Genomic DNA, 11359 nt, shown 5'->3' on the forward strand with positions numbered 1-11359 from the left:
CAGATGGAAATTCAAACCAGCACATGTTTAACAGGTGATAATGAGACCGAATTTATGTGATTAAAGGGTGAAATTAAAACCAAGAGCAGAAAATAATGTGAGAAATGTTCTCCGCAGTGGAGTGTAAAAGCTAATGTGACATAATAATTACTGTGCTAAATCTTTTTTCTTTGCTCCTGTAAAACATTTGTGTGAAGGTGGAAAATATTTTAATATTCTTATACATGTTCTATGCACACTTTGATAACTGGACACAAGTTTGCAGTTTTTATTTTCTTATAAGACAACAATCTGAACGGATGCACTTCACACCAACAGTTAATGGTTGGCTCAGATGTTCATATGTTTGTCTGGAATTAGCTGTGACACGTTCTGTGGTTCTGGTGATTAAAAACAGCAGACGAGGTAAATATGGTAAGCTGAGAAGGTCAAACATTGCCCTGTGTGGAAAGCTGAATGTGTATATCGATCACATGCTTTCAAGCACATCTGGTATCTAAAAACAGCTTTAAAATAAGTTCCCAAGTCTTAAATTCGCTCCACCCTTGTATGAAAAGCACATTAACATTCAGCTAGCTTAGGGTTTAATATTATTCAGTTCTTTGTTATATTTCACTCAGGCAGTGGCTGGTGTAAAATGTGCTGATCTGTGGGAGGTTAGTCCTGATGTCCTGATGCATGCTCAATAATCCAGGTAGAAAAATCTAACAAGGTTAAGTCAGGTCCTCTAGATGTCCGGAGGACCTGACTTAACCTTGTTAGGTTAGTGCTGATGGTCTTACTGTCTTCGCTACTCTCTGGAGTGCCTGTCGCTCAGCCTTGGTGCAGCTGAAGAACCGCACCAGAAGACCAAACATTAGTGCACGACTGATGGCTCAGTTATAAAGGGTCGCTATAAGCTGCTGAGGAAGTTTTACACTCTGTAGTTTCCTCAGGTAGTACAGGCGCTGCTGGGCCTTTCCTATTACAAAGGAAGTGCTGATGTTCCAGGACAGAACCTCAGTCACAAGACCAAAAGCTTGAAACTGCTAACCCTTTCCACCACTTCACCAACAATGTTTAATGGAGCTAAACGGACTTGCCTTGATTTCCTGAAATATGTATTCATGAGGTGTCCAAGCCAGCAATGGCAAGGAAATGTGATTTTTTTTGTGTGTGTGTGGGGGGGGGGGGGGGGGGGGTGTTAATGTTCAGTGCAAGGTTGTGATCTACACACCATGGTATCAGATGTTTTACTGCCTTACTATACACAACCTCAGCGCTGTATGTCATAAGACCAATTAGTGGTGTCAGCAGCAAACTTAATGATAGCATTAGACATGAAGAAGGCTGAGCAGTCATGGGTGTATATTGAGTGCAACAGTGGGCTAAGCACATATCCCTGTGGAGTCCCAATGTTAATAGTTGTAGAGGAGGATCAGAGCATACCAACTCTGGCACACTGAGCAATTTAACAGGAAGTCCTGTTGCAAAGAGTGGCATTTAATCCTAGAGAGACCCATTTTGACATTAGTTTTCTTGTCTTAATTGTATTAGCTGAACTGAAATCTACAAAAGAATCCTTACACGTGTGTTTTTATGCTCTAGATCAAGGGTACCCAAACTTTTTCCCTGAGAGGGCCATATTTAAAATCTATCAGAGGGCTGCAGGCCAAATGCAAACATACAATTTATGAAATACAAATACATCCTTAAGTAAAGTCCATTTATCTATTATACAGTTATTTAACCTTCCATTCTGAATAAAGAACATTACAGAACACAAAATATAACAAATAAGTCATATATAAAAAATTAAAACAAATCTTGAAATTTTGGCATTTCATTATGTATATGTACTGTACTGTATATGTAGTACAAAATGTAAAAAAAGGCATGTCCTACAGCAACACAACTTAACAGCAACAATAATATGAACATAAATAAATAGTCCCATATGTACGGTAGTCATTGGGCCAACTTTTCCATCTAACATTAAAGTCAATGGGTGGAATGACTGAGTGAAAACACATTGATTCTTCAAAGGAAATTTTAATATACAATAGTAACGAGGACAGCTTGGCGGGCCAACTTTGGCCCGCGGGCCCCACGTTGGGCACCTCTGCTCTAGAAGAATTGTTGATTTAAAAAATGAGGGGAATAAAAGGAAATCAGATCTGTACCAAACCTTGACTCAGAGGCATTGTCTTCTCTATTGTGTTTTTAAAATTAGCCTAAACTATAGAAATGAGCTTTTTGGTGAAAAATTCTGAGTGAATCATTGTTGAAGAATGACTTGTTAAATTAATTGGTTAAGTTAAAACGGGCCGAGCAGCATCTAAAACCAGCAACACCACAGCTAAAAGATGCAACTAGCTCAACAGTAGCTAAAAGGAGCATTGAAGACAAACAAAGCAGCTGAAGCTCATTTCAAACAAAACAATATTTTTTAAGGAGCCAAATAAATTTGTAAAGTTAAATAATTCAAGAACTATACAAAGTACAATGCTTAAATTTATATCAACTATTGACCCAAACATTTTAATGTATAAATTACAAAATTAACGTATGATTATTGTTTTCACTTGCTTTTATTTTTTCATGTAATAACTGAGCCACTTTTTCTCTGTTTTATTCGTGCTAAGTTTCTGTTCCTTTTAGGGCTGTGGACCAGCTTCTGCTGTTGTTTTTATTTAGTTTTATATTCTCTGTTTGTGTCAGCAGTTTGTGTTGAAAGTTGTGGCTCTGCATCTTCTGCTCCACAGACCGACGTGGAGGACGGCAGGAACCCCACCATCAAGAAAAGCCTTTTTCCTCTTTTTAGCTCTAAGAACAGCTTAAAGCACAACTCTGCTGTCAAAGTCCTGCCGGTAGTGGCCTCCCCTCTGGTCCAGCACCAGCCCGCTGCTCCCTACCCTGCCTCACCAGTAATTCAACTCTCCAGCTGCATGGCGAGCTGCTTCAGCATCCTCTCAGATCCGCTTTGCTTGCGTGGATTTCAGCTGTTTCACGAGCTGAAACTGCAGCGTCTTGTGCTTCCATTTGTCGTGCTGAATGCAGACTCAGTCGCCTCACGTTGCATCGCAAGGCTCTGATTTCATGCTACACTGTGTCCCGTTTGTGACGCCTACATGTCCACATCAGACGGACGGCCATTAAAAATAACGCTCAGATAGAAACTTCAGCTTTTGATTAATCCTAACTGGAAAAAAAAAAGTTAAACACTTGTTCTGATCCAAGATGAAGAAGGTGTAGGTTTTAATTTTTGTCAGAATTGATGCAGGAACCAAGTTCACCTCTAATTAAATCTACTTACTAACATTTCTACAGCTTGATACTCGTGACAAACTGCTGAAAGATGAATTATTTGAACCAAAATATGAGTAAAAATGGCTCTAAGTGTTAGATAAACATGAATAACTTTCTGTTTCTTTGGATTTAAGGAAGGCGTAAAGTTAAAACGAAACCAGAGTAAATTAAAAAGTAGGATTTCTGAAGGAATGCATAACACCCACCATTTCACATGCCAAAGATTTAAACTAAAATCTGCCTGTTAGCCCTCAGAGCATGTGTTGCTGATGACTCTCAGCTACTACCAGGCCCAGTTTGAGCTCAAAAACTGTAACAATGGGCCTTTTTCGAGTTGGTTAAAGTGAATTAACCATTTTTAATTGGGGTTCACGAGTTTGGAGATATTTTCTGAGAGCTTCATTAAATTCTGTCCAGTGGTTCATGAGATATTTTGCTAACAGGCAGACAAACACACAGATACCGACCTCTCATTATGTCAGGCTCCTCAGAAATGAGCTCCGAAAGAAACTTCACCCAGACAAAAGTTTCTGTCCACAAAATATCAAATAAAGCCTAAATGACGACTAACGGTCAAATCATACTGACTTTAAAAAAGGCTTAAAGACTTTTCTTTTTAAGCAAGCCTTTTCTGCCTCCACATGATTGTATCATTGATTTTAGTTGATTTTATCATTGATTTTAGTTGATTTTATCATTGATTTTAGTTGATTTTATCACTGATTTTAGTTGCACTCTGTAGCACTTTGAGATTTTTGTTAATGAAAAGTGCGTTACAAATTAAATTAATTATTATTATTATTAAATCAGTGTTTATTTTGATGCATTCCTTTGATCCGCAGTAAATCTGATTTGTTCTCGTTTTAATTTATTTTAGATTGAACTTTTTTTGGTTTGTTTCTCTAAGAATATTAACACATGAAATGATACAGAAACCTAAACAAGCCGAATGTTTTGACTGATGAGTAGCTAAAAGAAGGCGAAGGCCGACTCAGTGTTCCTGCCGTTATTCGTTGGGATGATTTAGTTTTTATATTGTTTGTTTAAAATGTTTCATGCAGAAATCCATTCCTAATAATGAATAATTATTAATCATCATCATCGCTGACGTGTTCTGCAGCAGGTCTGCATGTTTGAGACAAGAACAAATAAAATACTTTTTTTTTTTTATTGTTCAAAGAATGAAGAATTAGATTGTTTAAAATAATGTTTCTGTGTTGATCAGGTTACCGGAAATGGACAGGAACACCTGTCCCTCCAGAGGAGCTCCAAGGTGTCCTCTCACCACAGCAGCCGACGGAAAAACCGCGAGCGATCCAGAGACAGGGACCGAGACCGGGACCAGAGCAGGGACAGGGAGAGAGAGAACAAAAGAGAGAGGGAGAGGGGGAGGGACAGAGACAGAGTCTCTGATTGGCCCCCGGACAAACAGGTGGACTCTCACTCCCAGGTACCTACTTACGTTTAAAAGTCAAGCCTTCAGTGTTTGTTTGTTTGTTTGTGTCATGACATAAACAATAAACATGTCTCCTGGCTGTAATCTTCCCTCCTCCAGAGCCAACCTCTGAAGTCCCTCCGCCGGCTCCTCCACCTGTCCCCGTCCTCCTCCAACCAGGGACAGCCTCCTCCTCCAGACCTGCGCTTCCAAGCCCCCCTCCCCAACCCGCCCCAGCCTTCCAAACCGGGTTACCCCGAGAGCCGGGGCCACACAGAGAGCCGGGGCCACTCGGGGGTCAGCAGCTCAGGCCAGCCCAAGAACCGCAAGGCCAGCTACCCCTTACCGGGACAGATCGAGTCCAGCTGGCACGTGTCGGCTTTACAGCGGGTGGAGGGGGCTCAGTTCACCCCCGAACAGCTGGGCATCAAACCGGGTCAGAACGGACCAACCTTTACCCGGGCCTCCCGCTCCAGGATGCCAAATCTCAACGACCTGAAGGAGACGGCTCTGTAACCGGTCCTGAACGGCTCCATCCTGCAAGGCCCTGGAATAAAACTTCACCAAGGACCAGTGTGACCAGGTCACACTGGTCCACACAGAGACCTGGACCTTCTCAGGACTCTGGTCCTGCATCAGGAGACTCTGCCTCTCTGCTGCCCCCACCTGCTCAAACTGCGCTACTGCAACGACGGTGGCCTCCAAACTCCAAGGGGGTTTCAAACTCTATTTGATAACAAAACAAAAGATTTATATCATTATTTATTAAATATTTATGTTTTAAATTCAAGGATATAAGCTATAAATGACAGCATGTAGGGAATATTGTAGGATAATTTTGGATTAAACGTGTAATTGCAAGAGCTTTAGTTTCGACACAGAGATAATAGATATTTATGTGTTAATATAATATGTCGAGAAGAGTATTTAATAACGATGAATGTTCCTTTTTTGGTTCTATATGATGTTTTAACATAGTTTTCTTTACGTTTTGTTATTTTGACATCCCATTGGTTTTATCTGACTAGAAGAAATCTTGACGGCGTCGCGGTGGTAGAAGTCTCTCCATCTTCTTCACCACGTTGGTTCTGGGACTGATCTGGGCTTCACATCCACTTGTTGTCAGAACACTTTACGCCACATTTCTGGTGTCACTTTTTTCAATTTTAACCCTTTTATCAGTTTTTTTGTCTGTGATAACAGCTCCACGCTGCCATTTTTGAGTTTTTCTGGAAGCATCCGGAGCGAGTCGGACCTCTGAGAGGATGTTCATCGTTGAAGGTGTGCCTCAGTTCCACAGCGTCAAAGGATGAGTCTGGCTTTATTTCTTCTTGTTCATAAATTTGGACATGATGGTCTCAGAAAAAATATTTTTTATCCTCTGAGTGTTTCCGAACCGTTCTCGTTATTCAGATCTGTCAGATCTGTTTTTGCTCCGCACATTTTTCAGCTCGTAGCTCATTCCTCAGTTTTTGTTCTACTTCATGTCTCAAAACGTTCGACTCTTTCAAGAAATTCCTGCTGGGACTTTTTGATTTTGTGCAGTTTTTACTTTTTTGAACATTTAACTTTGTCAGCCATGTTTTTCTCATAGAAAAAGAGTGGAGTTTTCTTCATGTCTTTCAAACCCTTTAGCTGTTTACAACTTTTACTGCTCATTTCAGCTGTTTTCGCCCTCTTTGTGCTAGTTTCAGCTTCCTTCAGCTCTGCTTTTTTCAGCTAAATTCAGCATCTTTCTGCTTTTTAGCCTATGTTTTAGATGTTTTTCTGCTAATTTGGGGTTTTTTCTGTATTTTTTTTCCATTTCGGCTTTTTATAGTCCTTTCAGCCGCTTTCTGCTAATTTCAGCTTCTTGTTTTTTAAATTCCTATTAGTTATTTTTATTTTTTTTGTGGCTAATTTCAGTTTTTTTTTTTATCTATTCAGCCTCTCTTCCTGTTTCAGCTTATTCTGCTCCTTCCTGCTACATTTCTGCTCATTTCAGCTGTTTTTCTGCTGCTTTCTGCTTTTATTTCCCTGCTTTCAGCACATGTCAGCTGTTCAAATTCAGCTCACAGTTCAGCAATGAAACCTTTTCAGTAGCTTCATTCAGCATTAAGCGTCCGCGCTGCGTCTTCACAGGAAGTGAAATTTCTCTGCTTCGATTGTTCTCATCGACTTCCTGAAAACAGATTTAAAGCTGAAGAAGTTTGGAACTTTTCAAACTCTTAGAAGCTAAAATGCGTGCATCGTGTTTAAAGTTTTAACTCGTTGACTCTTATTTATTTATGTTTTTGTCTTTAAGTCTTCTCACCTCTGCAGATAAAAAAAGTGAACTTCCTGAAGGAATGCTTGTCGCCCGCCACATTTTATTCCTTAGTTTTAAGCTAAAACCATCTGATGTTGGACGGCAGGATCTGTCAGCTCTCAGAGTACATGTTGAGGACGACTCTCAGTTACTACCACACCACTGCTTAGCTCAGCATCCACATGCTGTGGCGGCCATCTTGAATCTGGCTGACTCCAAAAGTCAAGCAGACGTTATTTTTTTCCTGAATTTATTAAAATTCATCACTTCCTTCTGAGGTATTTTAGTAAGAGACAGGCAGTTACATGATTGCTCGCCTTTCAAGCTGCCATGCTAATAAAAGTCAAAGCATTAAGTGTTCCTCCTCTGGTTCTGACGATACAAACCAAGAAGACCAGACTTTTATTTTGTAACGTTTGTTTACATTCTAGCGTCTGTGCCATCATGTCGGTTTTTTTTGTAAATATCATTTTCTAAATGAGATTTTTGTTTTTACTCATTTTCAGCAGTCACGATCAGGGACGACTATTTCTTTAAGCATTTACTTGTCATGTGGGTGATCTAAAAGTTTAACACTATTTGTGGCCTCGGCTAGAAATAGAATTTGGCCTGATTTAAAAAAAAAAAAAGATTTTTTTAAAAGATTTGACTGAAAGCAATAACAAGACTCAAAGGGACAAAAAGCACAGAGGATTTCCTGCAAAAAATAAAAAAAAACAACTGAAAAGCATAAGAAGAGCGTGTCCATAACATCTGATTTGTCCCTGATTATGACTCAGAACACGCGTGTTCATAAAAACACCGACTGCCACGTCTGATGCTCGGATCCTTCATGATGACGACGCTTGCCTTGTTAGAGACCCGAAGCCTTACGCTCAGCTGGACACGAAACAGAGGCTTCAACACACACACACACACACACACACACACACTGCGAAACAAGACGACAACTTGTTGTTGAATGTGATTCCAGACTCAAACATTGTTTCTTTTCTCATTGAGCGGCCCCCCCTCCTGCCGGGGTGTAAATAGGAACAGCAGAGTGTGTCTGCACTGACCACAGTTTAAATGTGACCAGGTCTCATAATAAACGCCACCTGGACACTTTTGAATGTCTCGTATGATTTGTTGTATGGAAACGACATGAAAACACAAAGAAAACAATGCAACCCACAAATAGATTTAATCAAAGGAACAGTTCAAAGATACAATATGAGCACAGCACCCAAAGCATCATGGGAAAATGAACAGGAAACAAAGATCAGGAACTAAAACACAAAAACAGAATCAGTAGCATGATCCAACCCAGTACTAACACCCAATGTGCACCAGCTATGTACTTGTAATGTACCCAGTAAGTACCGGTCTGTATTGCAGCTGCTACTTGTGGGTACCTGGTACGACCCGTGTGGGCCGGACGCAGACTCTAACATTTTCTTTATTAAATAATGATTCAGAGGAATCCGAGCCTGGTAAAAACCAGCTCAGGTTTATGGACCTTTTCACAGTCACTAATGCTCAAAGTCAGTATTTTGCAATGCATTGTGGTCTAGATAGATTCATGCCTACTTCTGGTTCTTTAGCATTTGATCAAAGTTTATTATGATGGATTATTGAGCATGCATCAGGATATTTATTTGTACTCATTACGATCACGGACTCTTTAACAGATAAAAAATGATTAGAAATTATCCTCCAGTTTCATCTTTGTGTATCAACAGTAGCGTGGATGGATCCACTCAGTCTAAACCAGCGGTGTCCAATGTGCGGCCCGAGGGCCATTTGCGGCCCTTGAAGTGATTTTGTGAGGTCATTGAATGCAACTTAAGAATGGTGTAATTTTAGCTTGCAGGCTTAAAGAAGTTGATGCAGATGTAAACCTGCAAATTTTATGGCGATACTTTTTAAATATATTTTTTAGGTTTAACGGCAAAACAGATGACTTTTTATTTCCTCAAAATAAGCTCAAACATTTGGCTACAATTAAAAAAAATTTTAATTTCATGCTACAAATCCTAGGTAATCATTCACAAAACTTAGCTAAATGTGTTTTTTTTTTTTAAACTGCAGTTGATTTATTAATCGATGGAGGATAAATGGACATTTCTAAAAGAATATAAAGTGGCATCATCAGCATACAAGTTGATTAGTGTCCCTTAAATCTTTTATGAATCTGATGTGACTGACAGATTCGGACGATTTTTCAGAACGTTGATCAACCTTTTGAGCCGTCTATGATCCAAATGGGTGATCAACCCCATTTTAAAAGAACAGTTACTCAAATCACTGTTTAGCTTCAGAGAATAAACAAAAATGAACTTTCCAAGCACAAGAAAACAACAAACAGTAAACCCAACAAATAAAATAAATTGAATCCTTTTTTAAAGAATATTAGGGTGATGTTCACGAGGCTTCTGATGTTTTGGATCTACAACAATTTAGAACTTTTTCTCCAACAAAATTAACAAACTATTGTCTTTTCTCCAAAATATTGTTCATGTTGTTGAGTTTTGTTTTTAATCACGAAAAATGACTTTTTTAAAATCTTTATTTCCATTTTTGTTTTTCATCTACTCAGTTTTGGCCCAGCAGTTTGGACACCCCTGGAGTAAACAAAGTTCATATCTTCAGGTTTCAGCTGCTCTGCTGTCGTCCAGACACCAGCAACACTTCAGGTTGAGCACATTTAGCTAAAATACCAGCAGAACAAACGTTTAAATGCGTATTAAATCTATCCCTAACCTGAAGAAGGGCGGACTCACTTTCTGTGATGAGTTCAGGAACTTCAGGGTGATGTAGGACAAAAGACGAGATGATGATCTGGAACATTTATGGATTATTTTTAGCTCCAGATTATTCCAGCCGAGTCCTCCTGTTCCCTGTAACAAAGGACTGAAAACGTCTTCAAAAGTTGTCTGTTTTAAATGTGTTTGGAAATTAAATAGAATTAAAGCAAACAAGACATTGGAGAAAAAAGTGGTTTAGATGCATCAATGCGATTTAGCCATTTCTTGTAAAGGGTTAACGAGTGAGTCCAACGTGTTAGATTTAATAAAATATCACAAATGTTTCAGCCTCCATGGCAACGCCTTCCCTTCTAATTATTGCTTTGAGTTTATGCCATCTTGCTCCAAACGGAGCGATCCATTGAGAAAGTGTTCAATTAAAGCGTCAGCGGGAGGCCGCTTCAGCTCAGACAATGCAGCGAGGGCTGAATGAAAGTACACATCAAACAGATCACGTTCAATAGGAGCATGTCACTTGTTCAGGAAAGAGTTTGGGGTCGAGTATTTTAGGATCACGAGGATAAAATCAAACATCCGACACGTTCAGGGGAGCAGGCTGTGAGGAGGGGAGGGTCTGGAGGGAGATCAGGAGCATTTCTTCATGCAGATCAGCAGCTCCAGGCGCAGGGCGATGCGGGTGTGCCAGCCCAGAGGGAGGATGCGGATGTAACGGGCCACGATGGGCGGCCGCAGGAGGTTCTGGACCGAAGACGAGCGGTCAGAATTTCCATAAAACACCTGAGGAGGAACAGGAAAGAGATGTCAGGGTGACGGACTCACAACATGCTGACTTTTTCAACTACTGGTAAAATTCAGCCCTATAGGAGCTCTGCAGCTCAGACTTATGTCCTCTGTCCTCACTCTGTCCTCACTCCGTCTTCACTCTGTCCTCTGTCTTCATAACTGACCGTAACTAATCCTAGCCTATACTACAAACAGATAGTAGCCTTTAAACTGTAACGTTTTCCTTTGACCTTTGCTGCCACTCTTTAGTCACAAATCTCTCCTCCATCCACTCCATCCTGCCTGGACTCTCTTCTTCACCTCTTTATCACACTCCCCATTTTCCTGGACAGTGGACCCCAAGTACTTGAAGTCCTGCACCTTTGTGACCTCTGCTCCTTGTAGCCTCTCTGTTCTACCGACCTCCCTCTCATTCATGTACTCTGTCTTACTGCGGCTGACTTTCATTCCTCTTCTTTCAAGTGCATACCTCCACCTCTCCAAGTTCTCTTCCACCTGTTCCCTGTTCTCATCACAGATCATAATGTCACCTGCAAACATCATAGTCCACGGGGATTCCTGCCTGACCTCATCTGTTAGTCGGTCCATCACCAGAGCAAACAAGAAGGGGCTCAGAGCCGATCCTTGATGCACTCCCACCTCCACCTTGAAGCTATCAGTCACTCCTACAGCACATCTCATCACATGTCATCATACATGTCCTGTACCAGTCTTAACATGTCTTGCTGTCCTCATACATGTCCTGTACCAGTCTTAACATGTCTCGCTGTCGTCATACATGTCCTGTACCAGTCTTAACATGTCCCGCTGTCCTCATAC

The 11359-nt window shown here is 40.5% G+C and overlaps 2 protein-coding genes across 2 annotated transcripts in view; one reads left to right on the forward strand and one right to left on the reverse strand.

The window, feature by feature from the left end:
• Positions 1-5633, forward strand: part of cdkl5 (cyclin-dependent kinase-like 5) — a 37980-nt gene extending 32347 nt beyond the window's left edge. The window contains exons 18-19 of the mRNA XM_037690245.1: positions 4514-4738; positions 4844-5633. Coding sequence (XP_037546173.1) covers positions 4514-4738; positions 4844-5239 — 621 coding nt within the window. The 3' untranslated portion in view covers positions 5240-5633. The remainder of the gene's footprint in view (positions 1-4513; positions 4739-4843) is intronic.
• Positions 5634-9553: 3920 nt separating this feature from the next.
• rs1a (retinoschisin 1a) overlaps positions 9554-11359 on the reverse strand; it is an 8369-nt gene continuing 6563 nt past the window's right edge. Inside the window, exon 6 of the mRNA XM_037690280.1 lies at positions 9554-10534. Within this exon, the coding sequence (XP_037546208.1) occupies positions 10382-10534 (153 nt within the window). The 3' untranslated portion in view covers positions 9554-10381. The remainder of the gene's footprint in view (positions 10535-11359) is intronic.

This window comes from Nematolebias whitei, chromosome 2 (genome assembly GCF_014905685.2).
Source record: "Nematolebias whitei isolate Nwh7 chromosome 2, NemWhi1, whole genome shotgun sequence".
NCBI classification, from domain to species: Eukaryota; Metazoa; Chordata; class Actinopteri; order Cyprinodontiformes; family Rivulidae; genus Nematolebias; species Nematolebias whitei.